The 18384-nt window shown below is 35.7% G+C and overlaps 1 protein-coding gene across 3 annotated transcripts in view; it reads right to left on the bottom strand.

Moving 5' to 3' along the window:
• The window catches only part of msraa (methionine sulfoxide reductase Aa), an 88798-nt gene that overhangs the window by 36810 nt on the left and 33604 nt on the right, over positions 1-18384 (bottom strand). For all 3 annotated transcript variants that reach the window (XM_051138328.1, XM_051138329.1, XM_051138330.1), the window contains exons 2-3: positions 5775-5843; positions 3291-3410 (exon numbers count right to left, since the gene is read on the bottom strand). In XM_051138328.1, the coding sequence (XP_050994285.1) occupies positions 3291-3410; positions 5775-5843 (189 nt within the window). The remainder of the gene's footprint in view (positions 1-3290; positions 3411-5774; positions 5844-18384) is intronic.

Genomic DNA, 18384 nt, shown 5'->3' with positions numbered 1-18384 from the left:
AGAATATAATACTAAATATTAAGAAAAATTACTTTGACACACTAATCTCTGGTTGATCACAGAATCCTTCCTAATCAAAACAAGCACTTTCTGTATAGTTGCTTTGAAGCGAAATGTACTGTGAAAAGCGCTTTAAAAAATGACGCACATACCGCCGTTTTGGAGAATGACCCATAAGATGCTATTTTCTATGATTATTTGCACTGGTGGCTTTATTTTTAGTGCACATTTCTGCTTGGCGGACATGTCTGTACCCTTTAATCCCCTTGTTGACACAAGCTCTTGTGCAGACAGGACTGAGATTAACACAGAAAGAGAGAGAGAGAGAGTGAATGAGTGCATAGACAAAGCGAGAGAGCATTTAAGGATCATAGCGCATCCCCTCCCCCTCACACACATGAGTAAAACCCTGCGTATGATTCTATCGCTCTCTTCCCAAACCTAGTATGCAGCCTAGATTTTAAGACATCATTGACCTGAACGCACTGCAAAAATAATTACAAAAATCCTATTATGCACTATGAAAACACTAAAGTTGGCACATAAAGTAAAAAGACTGGAGACATAAATATCTCATTCAGCATAAAGAAGTGTAGATAAAATGTTTAAAATTACTAAATGAGAAAAGCTTTTTGTATCATATTTGTATGAGGCTCAGTGTTTCTGCCTATTTAGTGTGTTTAGTCACTAAAACTACATAGGTAGCTGCCTATGTAGAAAGCAATGCAGCTCAAAATGAAGCACATTTGCAGATCATATCTAGGAGCACGCCACTCCTATCTTCCATTTCTTTTAAAATCCTGTTACTTGTTTCAGAAGGATGTCAGCATTTAAATCCTATATGGAGCACAGAGTGTTGCCAACCATTTCAGCACCAGCATTCATTTCAGCACCAACCAATGGACAGCTCCCTCTGAGTTTTCAGCACCCCACGCCGTATATATATACCAGTTCTGCTCAAGCGACGGACCACCTGCTGAATCATCACACCCGGCTATACAACAGCTTTGATTCTGAAAACGTACGATTTCTAAGAAAAAGAAGGAATTTAAATAAGAATGCCCTGCAGTGAGATGTATGTTTGCGTGTCTTCCAAACTTTGTAGTAAGGAATGGCTAAGTATACTCTGCGAGAGGCCATTAACGCAAATTTATTTGATGGGAAACCGTTGTGACTGAACTTGCACTAAAGTAGCATGCAGGGAAAGCTTGGGAGATCAAAGCCCAGGCCTGTCATGCTCTTCTAGGCTGAGGAAAACTTGAGAGCAAGTTTGAGCTGAGAAAAAACTTCTTTTGCTAGACTAAACACATCAGGATGTAGAATTATTTTACCGATTTTACTTTCTTCAAAAACAATGATTTGTGCATTTTTAGGAAACTAATTGCAAAAAAACTGTTTGATCAAAAACACAATAATACTTGGAAATATAATTAATATTTAAAATAACTGTTTTCTATTTACATATAATTTACATGTTTTATTCCTGTAATGCAAAGCTGAATTTAAATTTAAATATGCTATTTATAATATCTATTTGTGACCCTGGACCACAAAACCAGTCATAAGTAGCACGGGTATATTTGTAGCAATAGCCAAAAATACACTGTAAGGGGCAAAATTATTGATTTTTCTTTTATGCCAAAATCGATTAGGATATTAAGTAAAGATCATGTTCCATAAAGATTTTTTGTAAATTTTCTACCTTAAATAAAGTAAAACTTAATTTTTGATTAGTAATATGAATCGCTAAAAACTTCATTTGGTCAACTGTAAAGGCAATTTTCTTAATATTTTGATTTTTTTGTTGTATCTCGTCCAAATATTGTCTTGTCCTAACAAACCATACATTAATGGAAGACTTATTTATTCAGCTTTCAGATAATGTATAAATCTCAATTTTGAAAAAATGACCCTTATGACTGGTTTTGTGGTCCAGGGTCATGTTTGGTGTTCAAGAAATATTTAATATTATTATTATTATTATCATCAATGTTGAAAATAGTTGTTCTGCTTAATATTTTTGTGGAAACCATCATTCATATTTTTTAGGATTCTTTGATGAATAGAACAAATGAAAATGAATAAAAATAGAATTTTTTTATTTTTTTTATTTTTAGGTATTTTTGTAACAATGTAAAAGTCTTTTTTTACTGTCTTTTTACTTTGATCAATTTAATGCAACCTTGCTGAATAAAATCTTAAAAAAAAAAAAAAAAAAGTTCTGAACAGCAGCTTATATGTTCTGGCCACCATTTTGTATTACTGCACTCATGTTCTGTTTTCCTCCCTTGTTTTTTTGAAGGAAAAGCCTAATATTTTAAATCCCAAATCCAGGATAAGGAAGAAGAGACTCGGATCTAAAAAAAAAAAACAGGCCAACATCTGACACAGCTAAGGCAAATCCACATCATGTCAAAAACGCCCATCTCGATTATTTCATTTGGGTAGAAGCCTCATGGTGATTTTTGGATGGGCAAACCTCGACAGTATGAGCATGTGTTATTTTGTATTGCTATATTAGCCAGTTACCAGATTATTGCTGTATGAGCAAGATGTGTTAGCGTTTTAGATATAAGCATGTATGAATGCCATCTGGATGCCTGCAGATGTTACAAAAAGAACAAGACTGTAATTACCATATGAATTCTGTACAGAATTAAATGAAAGCATTAATTAAAGCATTTCTATTACACAGATAGATAGACAGACAGACATTGTTCTCTCTGCCAGTGGTCTCAAAGCATGAGAATTCAGCTCAGTATCTTCTTACGATGCTTGTAATTACTCTCTTCTGGATAGAGATCTCTGCCGCTTTTCCTGTTAAGTCTCACTTTCTTCCAGCTTAAGTGTCAATGTCCCAAGAGCCTCCTATCACCACTGGGTTTACCCTGGCTTTAACATGCCTCCTTCTTTCTTATTCCTTCTTCACTTCTTGATATTTCTCAAGCATCCCAGTTTTCTTTCTATCTAGCATTGTTTCAGACTGCCACATCAGCCACCATTTTTGTGTCTGTCCTACTAAATCTATTATGAGGCCTTCTGATAGTTGTACCGCACCGCTTGTTAATTTGCTGCTATGCATTTATATTTTACATTTCAACTTGATCAACACCAGTACAGTCGTCAGTATGTGCATAATTTATGATGCTCAAATTATGTACATATTCTTTATGTGCCTCGAGCTCCACAGACACAGACAATAAGTTACTGAAAGCTTGGAAATGGTATTCAGTCAGTCAGTTTCACCGCAACACATACAGTTGCAATTTTGGTGAAGGTGCATCACATACCTGTGCACACCTCTTCATAGGTGGGGTTTGGGGTGTAACCACCAGAGTAGCCTACTTGGGTGGAATAGACCCCTTTTTCCTTCCAAAACTTCCTCTCCGCTCCCCAGAAACAGCCCATACCTGTTTTAAAAAAATGAAAATAATAAAGAAATGCTTCTTATATATAGCCACAGATCAAAACTGATCCATAGTTGAGACAGAAAAACATCTTATTTCTAGTATTGGCAGAAATGACAAAGACAGCATTGATTCTGAGAACATTTACAGTACATGTACGCTTTTGATGGGCACTTTTACACTGCAAATGTATACTTTGAATGCAAAGTGCATATACATTTCTTTCAGTTGCTAGCACTATGTTCTGCTTTTTGAACACAAACAGCATCTTATTCAGCTGCTGTTAATCAGATGAGATATGTTAAAGGAAAATTCATTTCTGTCACTACTTATCCACATATGTGACCATGGACCACAAAACCAGTCATAAGGGTCAATTTTTTAAATTGCTTTCCATTGATGTATGGCTGTGATACAGCTATTAGAGAATCTGGAATCTGAGGTTGCAAAAAAAATCTAAATGAGAAAATCACATTTAAAGTTCTCCAAATGAAGCTCTTAGCAATGCATATTACTAATTATAATAACAAACATTAAGTTTTTATATATTTACAGTAGAAAATGTACAAAATATCTTCATTGAACATGATCTTTACTTAACATCCTAATGATTTTTGCCATAAAAGAAAAATCTTTGAGCCATAAAATAGATTTTTGGCTATTGCTACAAATATACCCATGCTACTTAAGAAGGTTTTGTGGTCTACGGTTACATAAATGCTGTTTTTTGTTGTTTTCCAAGAACTGTTTTGCAGTGCCATAGCACAGGCTGTCAAGCTCCAAATGACAAAAGTACCACCATGAAGGAACACAGAAGTGGTCCATATGACTTCCCGTTCCTCAAAAAAGCTATTGTATGGCTTTAGAAGCCTTGGAATTTAGTGCATGAGTCATAGTTTAGGCTGGTTTTTGATAGTTTTATGCTTTGGAGTTTCACAGAAAAAACAGACACATTCTAAACATGAAAAAAATAACAGTATATACAGTCAAACCAAAAAATATTCAGACACCAGATATAATTTTTGATATATTTTTTTTACTAGTGGGTGCAGGACACTACAGTTCATTTATGTAAGTGAGGATAGCAAAATTGACATATTACACCCAAAAATTCTTTATACAGTGGACTACCAGTAAAACTGATAAAATTTCGGGACCAAAAATTATTCAGACACTTTACCCTGACCATGTTTTGCTTTAAGTGTTTTTTTCTTGAATTGCTAATGCAACTTTTTTACACCACAGACTGAACAAAATTGAGCACTGCTTGATAATTGGTCAACAAAGTATTGTGCCCTTGCAGCCTTGGTGAGGATAAGAGAAAACATTAAAAATCTTACCAACCCCAAACTTTTGAATCCTAGTGTTTAAATGTTTATCCTCACTAAAGTCTCTTTGCCTTGTGTTTTTGTGTGTTCTGCTGGGACCGAGTCTCCTCTAGCACCTTCCCACTGGTGTTAAATCAACCCTTAAAATTCGAAGCTCCGTATTTTAGCTATGAATTTACAATCCCATAAAAATAAAGACTACTCCATCACGCATTTACTCAGGGCCAATAAAAACATACCAACCACCATAAAACTAACACCCGCTGTAAGCATTTATTACCAAATAATACTTTACCCTCTATAACAGTAAAAATAAATTAGAGGGTAACTAGTATATCGTTATCTACCACAATGTCCCATGGGCGGAAAGTAATTCAATTGTTAAAAAAAAATACATACACGACTGTCGGCTTGACCAGATTTTTCTGATTTACAAGCTGCTGTGGAAAAGTGAGCATAAGGCGCATAATGGAGAATGTAGAATCTGGAGCTCAATTACGGCGGCCCACTGGGACGCTCAAACGCCAAGACTATAAGATGACGCTTTCGCACAGGGGACGTCAATGTTCAGTAAATGAGGGTGAGCGCTGTGCGTACCGACTAGCAGGCACATTTTCAGAGTCAAAGGTACGAGTTACCTTTCATCACTCTCAGCAGGGTGGTTGTGATTTGCAAGGCAGCATACATATTTAGATATTATTTTATTGGTATACAAGGCCCTCTGATAAAACAGCTATTTAATTCCAATATGCCATGATGAATTACACAGTTTCAGGCCTAAATAAAGCAAAAAGGAAGCTGAACAAATGCATTTATTAAAGAGATCCTAATCAGCAATCTGCAATTAATCGCACACCCCTCCTCTTTATTTCCCTCGTCCTTTTGCAGTTTTGGTTTTGCACTACTTCGAGGGGAAGAAGGGGTGCATGAGGGGGGACTAATTACCTTCCACCGTCGGTCGTCTTAGCTGGATCTACCCCCACGCCGATGACACACACAGACACACACACACACACATCTTTCGGCTCGGATCACTTACCGAATAAGACCATCTGCAATCCCTCTGGGAATGGTGGCACTGTCCTGTTACCATTCACGTCATGCTTAGCTGCAGGACACAGGGGAAACAATGGAGAGAATGCCCTTATAAATCAACACAATGTCAACAGGATTTCATAATGTGCTCTTCTCAACACAACTCACTGTAGGGAAGAAACTCCCAGGAGGACAGTGGCTCTATTCCTACGCAGCTCATTAAGTTCAACCCTTAAGTTTTGGGCTGATTCCTTTATCTTTCACTTTAGGAGCGGCAGGAAGACAGGAAAGGGTCATTTTAACAAGGAAGGTCGAATGATGGTCATTCGTTCCAATGCGTTGTGGATTTTTTTCGGAGGGGAGGGGAACGACACCTGGCCGGATTAATGTATGTCAATGCGACGTTTTAACATGTGACAGCGATACAGATGGGCTGAGGCATGGAAGAACGTTGCGTGGATTAGAATAAATGGAGGTCACCGAGTTCAACATCTGGGCGCAGCCATGCCGGAGCTTCTGCATGCACGTACTGTATGAGTATGTTGCCATGGCAGCAGGGCATGCCAATACAGCCAGACGGATGGCAGACCTATATGCCATGCAGCAGTTCACTGTATCGCTCGTGGCCATGCTCTCTTTGCAAACGGGTGGTTTGAATTATAGGAAAAGCTTCAAATGCAGTTAATTATGTTCCACAGGATTCAAGTTCTCAATATAAATGGCGATACTGTTAAGTAAATAAATAAATATTCAACCAATTATTGACTATTTTCTTGTTAAATTAACAAACACTCAGTCCATTATTGACTCTTTTTCCAGTTAAATTAATAAATGTTCAGTCCATTACTGACTTTTTTCTGTTAATTAAATAAAAAATGCATACATAAATTGTTAAATGAATAAACAAATAAATAAATAAATGTTCCATCCATTGACCTTTTTTGTTAAATTAATGCATACACAAATAAATAAATAAATGTTTGGTTCAATGCCAACACTATTTTCTTTCATGTCATAGTCATAGTGTAGTGTATCTATAAAACGTGTTTAAATTCAGTGTCTGTGGTGTTTCACTAAAGGCTTATTGAAACGTGGCTGTGATAAATAAAAATTAAAAATAAAAACTAAAATCCTGGGTGAAACGAAATGGAAATCTTCCTTTGGCACAGTAAACCTTTCCATTTTAGAATTAAAATGGCACTTGAACAATACAGTGAAAGAGAGGCTTTCTGCCGAGGCCACAGCTCTAATCTAATCTATGTAAGTGGACTGAAGAAAAGCATTAGAACAGACTTCATTAAATCACTTTAACATTCAGACTGTCGGTGCTGATCTGTTTCAACCGCTCAACACTCTCTTACACTGTACAGTACATTGGGCAAAAATTCCATGTAGTATTCAATATCAATCAACATAAAGAGACAAAATATTGAGTTATAGTAATAATTCTAAATGAATTGGAATGATGTTTTCAAAAGATATTTTATCCAAACAAAAAGTCTATAATCATTTACTTACCCTCATGACATATAAAACCTGTATAACTACAGGGTTTGCATTTACGTCACGATTTGGTCAGTTACCCAGATACACGGCCATACTGGCAATACTCAGATGTAAACAACAGCATGAACTGCACTGTTAATGTACTACTGAGACCCTGTTTATACTAGTGCATTTTCGTTTTAAAACAGCGTTTTAAAATGAAAACGATCCTCGTCTACACTAGCGTTTCAGAAACGATCTCCGTTTACACTACACAACCGAAAACGCATGTCACATGACCATTCACACAGATACAACCATAGATTTCTATAGGTAGATTCCCAATGGCGGACATGTATACGTTCTTGGAGCGGTCGAATGATGCATCTACCTGCACAAATCTGTGGGTACAACAATAAGCATGATGTTATTATTTACACGGTCATCAAGGATACGCAGAGAGAATGTGGGCAGCCACACCATCATTTTAAAGGGGTCATCGGATGCCCATTTTCCACAAGTTGATATGATTCTTCAGGGTCTTAATGAAAAGTCTATAATATACTTTGGTTAAAAATTCTCTATGGTTGTGTAAAACAACACCCTTTTTACCTTGCCAAAATAACCTCTGCAAAAATCATCTTATTCTGGTCGAGGTTGCTTTAAACGCAAATGAGCTCTGCTTGCCCCGCCCCTCTCTTCTCTCTGTGGAGTGACGAGCCTGTTTACTTTAGCTGCATTTAGCCACTAAACTTGCTAACTAGCACATTATTAGGAAAGGCGATCACAAAGATTCATAAAAACAAACCCTTATACTCACTTCTGCTGTAAGTGAAGCTGAATCATGAATGATTCGTGCGAACATAGACTGATATATGTAGATCGGGAGGTGCATTCCCTTCACAAACAAACGTAATCTACTTCATCTTCAGCTGCTCAGATGTTGGGAGTAAATGACGACCACTACGTTTATTATTACATCCACCAACACAACACCTCAATCGCTCGGTTGGAGATATTCTTGTCTAACTTACATCCCTGCTCCGGCATGGAAACAAAGAGGACAGACTGATCTGAGGTAAAACGCTCATGTCAATCAACTATCGAGGGAGTGGCCTCTGTCGGTGTGATGTCAGAGAATGGCTCGATTTGAAAAAGGGAATATTATTTTTACAGCTTAATTAAAAACCACTGCATGGATTTTATCACTATAGGGTAAATTTGTACATACACTGCCAACACACATTAATGTTCAAACAACTTGTAAAAGTGAACTTAGCATCCGATGACCCCTTTAAAAAGTCTCCGTTTGGTATGTTTACACTGAAACGCAGCCCTGGAGTTTTCCAACTAAAACGGGGTCTGCAGTGTTTTCAAAAGTCTCCGTTTTCGAGGGTTAAAAACGCGGGAGTAGTGTAAACGACAGCCGTAACCGTAGCAAAAGTTATGCGTTTTAAAACGAAAACCCACTAGTGTAAACGCAGCCTGAATATGTTGTTCTGCTAATTTATGCTGTCTAAACCACAAAAAACATGTGGAAGCTGCTAAATCATATAGAGAAGGACTTAGTAAGCAGGAAAGTGCCCAAACTAAGTTTAATAGGTGGTGAAGATATGTATGAGCAGTATTAGTTAAGACATTAGCCTAATATTTCACCTACCTGACCGGAAATGATAAGAACAAACGTGAATGTTGTCCAGATTCTTGCCCTGGAAATCTTGGTTCAGTTTGGCCAATCACAAACCACAGTTTTTTTGCACTCTTCTTGATTTGTTATAACTTTTGGCAGTCTATAGTACTTCAAATGTTTTTCCCACTCTGACCGATTAGTACAGCCCAAAACATGACAATAATTGACCATTTTCAGCAGCAATAATCAGCAAAATATTTGAGTTTCTTTCGTTTTAGTGGCATTGTTCACACTCAGTGTCGCCAATATGGCCGATTGATTACGGTTGTGAAAACTCTTGTTCAGTGCTCTTTTTTTGTTAATTTTGAGCTTGAAAACATAGGATATTCTTTAAAAATTCATTTTGTCTTCCACTGAAAAAAAACTTTTGTTATCGATATCAGACCAGTAACTGAAACAACCCATGTTTCCATTGACTATATGCTAAAAATAGACTGTAAAAAATACCTTGCAGTACAATAAATGCTCTAAACACCATTCTTTTTACATAATTATTACTTTTGTTAATTCAAGCAATTGTATGTACGTTTTCCCCTTTGAAATATCAGTTTCAAACATCATACTGTTGGTACTGTATCCACCTTATTTTTTTAACGTGGAAGTAAGCCGTTTTCTGTGAATGTGCAAAACTTCTGGTTCATTAGCCTCTGCAGGGAAATAACCAGACGATAACAGTGCAGTAAACGATAAAACTCTTTGCACTACAAACCAGTGTGTTCATAATTAAGAAAATACATTAAAATAATGTGGTAAGACACACCAGTTGAAGGTGTGAAGATGATGAATGAGCTGTTTTGTACAGCTAAAAATACCTAGAAGCCAATGACACCGGAAACCAGACAAATTAAATTTACAAATGGCCGCGCCACTCTTTTAGCGAAAATAAGGCGAATACTCACTTCTAATAACGCGAATGGCTTCTGTTTCTTTCTCACGCTTCCCTCAAAATGTATGAGCATGTAGGAAATTCTGCTAAAAGGGAGTACTGCTTTGCGGCAGCAACAAATTCACGTATACAGCTCTCCACTGTAATTACGACAATGAATTCCACTCCCTCAACTGGTAGGGGGTGCCAAAACCATAAAAATACACAAAACTACAAACTAGTGACTAACTAGTCCAATCAAATTATAAGTGAAAAAGTTTTAAAAGAGAACCAGTTTATTTGTCACACTTTAAAATGGACAGGTCACGCACATTGCATTATGGGATACAGTATGTCTGCATACTGCATAAGGTCATCCAGGTGTTCTGTATGCATTTGGAAAATCTGCAAACTATTCACAGCACACACTCTACAGTCTATTAAAAACAGTTAAAAGCAAGCTGTTTAGAACAGCCACCTTATGTTTCTCAGGTCCGGTCTGCAGTGCGTACGCATAGAGTGGAATAGTGTTATTGATCTGCAGTGCGTCATTCTGGAAAAAAAGTAGCTTGCTTTACAATAAGGACTGGCAAGAGTTGAGGGTTGGGTCGGTGGCTGCACTTTTGCCTTTCAGTGTGAGAGGAGTGACCAGACCACTGCCCACGCTGAGCTACAGAGCTTTCTATTACCCTCTCACCACGCTCCTGCTCTCTAATGGCCAGCACTCACCTTAGCAGTATTTCAATGCCTTAGTGTATGGTTACACCTCAATCCATTCCATCATGTCGAATCCAAAGCACTCAGCTCTCTCAGTGTGACCTCAGAACACAGACCCTGAGATTGACAGGCGCTTGTAGGCAGTCATATTGTGAAAAAAAAAAATCACGAAAATGAACTTACATGGCCTTTCCAGTTGTATGTAATTACTTGATAAGGATTTAAAAAAGGAATTCAAATTCAGACTGATTCACTAATGAATCACTCAGACGTATTTGATTTAAATGATTCACTGACAAGAGTGAAAAAAATCTTGTATACTTTTGGCATGTGAACAAGAACTGTAGAGGCTTCACAATATGGTCTATTAGCAATTTTTACTGTACAAAAGAACAGCATTTATATATAAGCATATATATATATATATATATTATATTTATTTTACTTATTATATATATGTGTGTATGTGTGTGTGTGTATATATATATTTACATTATTTAACAATATAATATTTATTAAAGTACATATTTTAAGTTATTTATTCATACTATACGCACACACATATACATACATATATATGCATACAATTATATATATATATATATATATATATATATATATATATGTATATACACACATACATACATACATATATATATCCAAAGCACTCAGCTCTCTCAGTTTGACCTCAGAACACAGGCAGTCATATATATATATATATATATATATATATATATTAATCGTGATTAATCGCATACAAAATAAAAGTTTAAGTTTGCCTAATATATGTGTGTGTACTGTGTGCAATTATTATGTATATATAAATACACACAAATTAATGTGTATATATATGAGAAATATGTTATTAATATACAAAATGATTTTATTTATATATAATATAAATTATATAAAAATTATAATAAATACATATGCTTGTAAATCTTTCTTAAATATATACATGAATGTGTTTGTATTTATATATACATAATAATTATACACAGTACACACATATATATTAGGCAAACTTAAACTTTTATTTTGTATGCGATTAATCGCGATTAATCGTTGACAGCCCTAATATATATATATATATATATATATATATATATATGTATGTATGTGTGTGTGTGCGTATAGTATGAATAAATAACTTAAAATATGTGTATATATATATACACACACACACACACACACACACACATATATATATATATATATATATATATACACACATTAAAAATAATATATTTAACAATATTATATTTAATAAAGTACATATTTTAAGTTATTTATTCTTAATACACACACACACGTATATACACATACATAAATATAAATAAACAAACAAAAAAAGAAATAAAAATGAAAATACTGAGAATTTGTGATTAAATAATTAAAATAAATTATTTACTATTTAATTTTTTTCCCAGCAAGAGTTTTTTTCCTAATGCTGACAGAAAAGTGTTGACAGTGAGGCCTTAAACCTGCATTACAGAGAGGCGCATCCGAGGAAAGCGGCAAGCCAGCATGCGTGTTTATGCCTGAACCCCTCATTATATCTAACCAAGAGACCGGGAGAGATCTGCCTGCAGAATGACAGGGAAACCGGCACAGAGTCCTCCGTGTTCCTCCAGTTCATCCCTCGCTGCAGCGTGTAAAAAAGCACAGCCGCACCAAGGCCTTTTCTCCGCCGTGGCTAATGCCCACCTACCACATCTCTCTACTTTCATTATCTTAACGCAGAGCCGGTAATTGCCGCCTTTCTGGAACAACAGAAGCATATTCATTAATGGTCGGACACCCCCCACAGTCAGATAAACAATCTAAATGTAAATGTCAGCAGGCAAAGACAATGAGTCGAGACAGAATATTAATGGCTCAAATCTAAGCGTGGCACGCTTTCCTCTCAGCCGAAGAGGTTGGGGGGAGAAAGACACAAACGGAGGGGGAGGGGGAGGGGGGTATTGTGAAGCATTCTCTCCATCCATCCATCCCTCCCTCTCCGCATCTTCCCTAAAACCCCCCTTGTTAATCCAGTGCCATGTGCCAGAGTATTCCCTGCCACCCCGGTCCTTTGAATCGCCCCTCCCACAACACTGAGATTCATTTATATGTATAGCGCTTTACATTTTATTAATCATTACTGATCACAAGCTCTTTGGGCTTTTCTAAAAGAATCAGGCCTTCATTAATGGATCAAGCAAGAAAAATAACATCTATTGGCTCTCGAAATTAATTTTTCAAGTTCAAGTATGAATACAGAGTCGCGCTTGGATAATTTATTCATCAAAACCGAGAAAATTATTAGCACAAAAACATCTTTTTGGCGCTGCCTAATTATCTTGTTCTTGACAAACAGAGAAAAGAAATTATTCTCGCTCAAGCTTTTTGGTGAGGTGGATTTCATCTAATAATTAACACCTGCAGAAGAAACACTAGCATGAATTTGTTAATTAAATTTTCTTTGCATATGCACACCTCAAGCGTTCCACCGGCCAAAAGTTTGTGCGGAGAAAACTTGGTACGAACGTCTCGTTTCTGCTCGGTAGGTTTTTTGACAATCATTTCTCCACAAAACCGTTTTCATGAATAACCAAACTTCACTGACACGTAAATCTAACATTTATAAGGATGGAGAACGGTAGAGCGCATGGGGTCTAATAAGCAAGACAGCGCCATGACAGTCCCACCCCTGAAGCAAACATTTCCGCTCTCTTAGACTGTTCTGTCCGGGTTTTGGATGAATAACTAGGCTGCCTAGGAGCCCTTTTCGTAAAGCCGAAAAATCTGTCGGAATAATGAGGCTAATCACAGGAAAGTCTTTATCCGTGCTGGCATTTGCACTCTCTGCCAGCCAATGCCATTCCTCCGCAGCGCTCTTCGAGTTAGTGCTGCTCTATTTCAGCTCCGTACACCATAGCTATAAATATTCTATTAAATATGTAGAGCTCCTTAAAGAAAAGCCAACTTGGACTGTCAGACAAATATTAAGCGGTATTTAAGTCACCATAATTTATGATCACCAGTATCATTTGGTACTGTGACTTTAAGCTCATTTCGCCACACGGTTGGGATAAACAAAGGAAAGGAAAATCCTCATAGTTACAAATTAACATATTTTATATAACATATTATATATATTCTTTAAGATGCAGATTTGGCTAATTTTTTTATAAAATGTAAATTATTTAAACTACATTAAAAAAAATGTATGCATAAAAAGTATCGTATGTGTATGTGTATGTGTATATTATACACACATACATATATACATATATATATATAAATTTATACACATTTATTATTTTACTTTGTGTATTTTATATTAAATTGTCCTTTTTATTAATAGAATTTATATAATTTGTACTAAAATTAACACATTTTTTATTTTTATCAATAAAAAGTAAAGTCAAACTAAAACACACACACACACATATATACATTTATAGATATGTGTATATATATATATGTGTGTGTGTGTGTGTGTGTGTGTGTGTGTTATTTTACATAATTATTATTTTACAGTGTGTGTGTGCAGAATTAATAAAATATAAAATGTCCTTTTAATATTTTGTTTTATGAATAAAAAGTAAAGTATTTAAACTAAAACACACACACACACATACATACGTATATATGTGTATGTATATATGTGTGTATATATATATATATATATATACACACACACACATGTATATACATACACACAAACACACATTTATAGATATATGTAGATACATAGTATTTATATTTAGTGTGTATATATTGTATTTATTATTTTACAGAATTATTATTTTACAGTGTGTGTGTAGTAATAATGAAATGTCCCTTTTATTAATAAAATGTATATAAAATGATATATAATATTAATAAAATGTAATATCAATAAAATGTATATAATATTACCAATTTTTTTTATTTAGTAATTAAACTAAAACACACACACACACATACATATATGTATATATGTATGTATATAAATATATGTATATAATTTATGAAGCTTTTTATTAAGCTCCCAATGCCCTTTTTAAGATGCAAATACTTTTTCAAACTTCAAATAAATAAATTCTAAGCGTAATCCAACAGGGGCTCAATTATTTTAAATATCATCTTTCAAAACCCCCATGATCTAAGACACGGCACAAAATCCATCAGTGTGCAGGGATCAATCCGGGGTCTGATTCTGTGATATAATGAATGATCTTTTTAGGCCAGTGTTGACTGAATCTGCTCTCATCTGGACAGATTGTTAGATACGGCGGTGCGATGCCGTATTAATCTATAATAGATAGAGTATTGAGTGATCCACTGGCTGAAAATTCAAACTAGCAGCATAATATTCCCTCCCTCTTGCTTTGATGATCCTGCAGGCATGGCTACACTCATTTACAACCATGTTCATAGCTCTCGGTTTCCTTCTTCAGGTCTCCATTGATCTATCCCAGCCCTACCCCCAACAGCATATACGGCTGAAGACTACGCCAGTCGCATTAGTACTCTCTATCAAGTGGCGCAGCTGACTAGAAGTGCTAACTTACCAACATTTCTTATAACGTAACAATAGTTCAGTTGAATCATTTGAATCAGTTCCTTCTGATTCATTCTAACAAATCTGTTCATTTGATTCAAGTGTCCAGATTATTAAGCGATTCAAATGCATGCCAAGTTGTCAGCGTGATGCTCTTCTGAGAGGCAAGAGCTAGTGACAAGAAACTGCCAGGACAAATGTTTCCGGGCTGAGACTCATTGATTACTCTGCGGTGACTTTAATGAAGGAGGAAGATGTGGTCAAACACCCAATAACATTTTGGGCAGTGTCCCAGCAGTGGAACTAGCCTGCCAGAAAGGACTGCCAGTAATATGTCAATAGTATTCCCCTATGAATAGCAAACAAACAAAAACACTCTTCTTTGATCGCTATTGCGATCAGATGCTTGACATGTGAGAGTTAAACCCTAAGCCTCAAGCTAAGCGTACACTACATGACAGAAGCTCACTGGTCTTTCGTGTTTTAAAATCTGTGACAAGAAGTTCTTGATCATAACCAGGTCACTGATGCTCTTCTACTGTGAACAAAAAAATTCCCACTCTTTAGTCAGAATACACAACTAATATGAATCATTAATGGAAAAGAATGTTTTTTAGAACAACACGGCGTAGTTAAACATAGTTGTCTTCTTATGTTGGTTCTTCATAATATGTCAGAAATTATCATGTAAATGACTGGCCTCAGATTGTAAATATTATGTGCATATCTACTGTATATACACACACTCTACCAATCAAACGTTTGGGGTTTCATGAAAGAATTTAACATATTTGTAATTAGAAAGGATGCATTAAACTGATCAAAAGTGACAGTAAAGACATTTACAATGTTACAAAAGATTTATGCCGTTCTTTTAAACTTTCTGTTTTTCAAAGAAAAGTGAAAAAATATATGATGCGTTCAACAAAGGTATTAAGCAGCACAAATGTTTTCAACACTGATAATAATTTTTCTTGAGCATCATATCATCAGCATATCAGAATGATTTCTGAAGGATCATGTGACACTAAAGACTGGTGTAATGATGGTGAAAATTCAGTTTTGCATTACAGAAATAAATTACATTTTAAAATATATTCAAATATATATATATATATATATATATATTTTAAAATGTTACTTAAAATTGTAATATTTCACTATGCTGCTGTTTTATATAGAAACCCATTTCTGCCACTGAATAAAAAATAAAAAAGTAATTGTGACTTTTTATCCTACAATTCACACTTTTTCCTCAGAATTTTGAGATATGACTTGTAATTGCAAGTCTGCATTTCACAATTTTGAGAAAAAAGTCAGAATTGCATAGTTTTTAGTTTATATCTCAGAATTCAGACTATTTTTCTCAGAATTGAGAGATATAAACTCGCAATTACGAGTTATGAAAATATAAACTCGCAATTCTGACTTTTTTCTCACAATTGGGGGATATAAATTCACAAATCCAAGAAATAAGGTCAGAAAAGTCACAATTGCGAGCAGAAAAAGACTGAGTTAAATCCTAAGTTTATATCTCACAATTCTGACTTAAAAACTTGCAATTGTGTGTTATAAAGTAAGAATTGCGAGGTATAAACTTACAATTTTGAGAAAAAGTCAAAATTGTCAGTTTATATCTTTTTACATTTTTTTTGTTCTGTGGCAGAAAACAGGCTTCCATAGTTTTATTACATTTCTGATTAAATGACTTCTTATGAAAGACTTTTTTCAAAAACATTTTTAAAAATCCCATCTTTTGTTTATATTTTTCATGAATATTTGATTTAGCACTGTCCATGTCTGGACACACATTTACATCAACTAAATTCGTAATTACGAGTTATAAAAATATAAACTCGCAATTCTGACTAATTTTCTCAGAATCGTGAGATATAAATTTGCATTTACGAGTTACAAAAATATAAACTCGCAATTCCGACTTTTTTTCTCAGAATTGCGGGATATAAACTCGCAATTGCGAGTTATAGTGTCCAATTCTGATGGGGACAAAAAGACTGATATTTTCAAAAAGACTGACTTAATAACTCGCAATTGTGTGCTATAAAGTAAGAATTGTGAGGTATAAACTTCTAATTTTAAGAAAAAAGTCTGAATTATCAGTTTATATCTCGCAATTCAATTTTTTTTCTTTTTTTTCTTGCCAATTGCTAATTTTTTTCACAATTCTAAAAAAAAAAATTCAAAATTGCAAGATAAATAGTCACAATTAACTTTTTTTTTTAAAAAATCTTATTCCGTGGTGGAATCAGGCTTTCATAGTTTAATTGCATTTCTGATTAACTCAAGACTTTTTTTAAAAACATGTTTTTGAATCCTATCTTTTGTTTATATTTTTCATGAGTATTTGATTTTAGGACTGGCAAAGTCTGGACACAAATTTTCATCAACTAAAATTCTATTTCACCATAAAATACACTAAAAGTATTTAATATGACATGACTTCACAAGACAAAAACTTTGGCAAAATAAGAAAAACGGTACAATTAACACAGGGATGAAGGATGGATTTGAAATACTGAATAATGCTTGCTCAAGCAACTTCAAAGATCACTCCAGCAGAGACGTGTGTGTGGAATGGAGAATGTAAAAACGGACCAGCCACAGTGCAGCTCTCAGCGCTTTTGTTTTCCCCCATTCTGTGGTGAAGAGAGCCTGTGAAAAGCGATTGGAAATGGTTTTGCAGAGGGGATCAGGCTATAGCGAGTGCTGTGTGTGCAAGGCGATATGCTATCTCAGCCGCGCACCTCTCCTCCCCCTTCCAATGGCTTCCTCGGTGCCCGCAGATTAGCAGGCCCATGAGGCCTGGGAGTCAGAGTGCACACGCAGCCAGACGACAGCCCCGCGACTTGGGCAGCGCGTGCCTGGCCTCGCCCCTCCCCCGCCTCCAGAGACTCTCTCCATCCCCTTCCACCCCCATCCTGACTGCCTCTATTCAGAGTGACAGTGATGAATGGGCATGCTAGGCTAATGGCGGTCTGCGGCTGATTGGAGCAGCCTCCTTTCTTTTTAATAACAGACCCAGTGGCCGTCATCAGCTGCATCATTTCTTCACAACGACCGTTAGCACCATTACGGCTATTGTGAGCCATAATAGCAATTATCTTAGCCGAGTGAGAGCGCCTTGATGCAGGGAACAGCCATTACGATCTGAGAGTGCTACGCCGGAGACTTGTGAGTGGCAAACACAAACAGCAGGTAAACGCTAAGAGAAATTAGGTGAAATTAGCTTGGCTACCACTCTTCTTCAGCCAGGCTTCTGTAAACAGTTTAGCGAAGAAGCCGGGAGGATCTCAAGAAGACACTAA

This window comes from Labeo rohita, chromosome 20, assembly GCF_022985175.1.
Source record: "Labeo rohita strain BAU-BD-2019 chromosome 20, IGBB_LRoh.1.0, whole genome shotgun sequence".
Taxonomy (NCBI): domain Eukaryota; kingdom Metazoa; phylum Chordata; class Actinopteri; order Cypriniformes; family Cyprinidae; genus Labeo; species Labeo rohita.
This window is presented reverse-complemented; position numbering and strand designations above follow the sequence as displayed.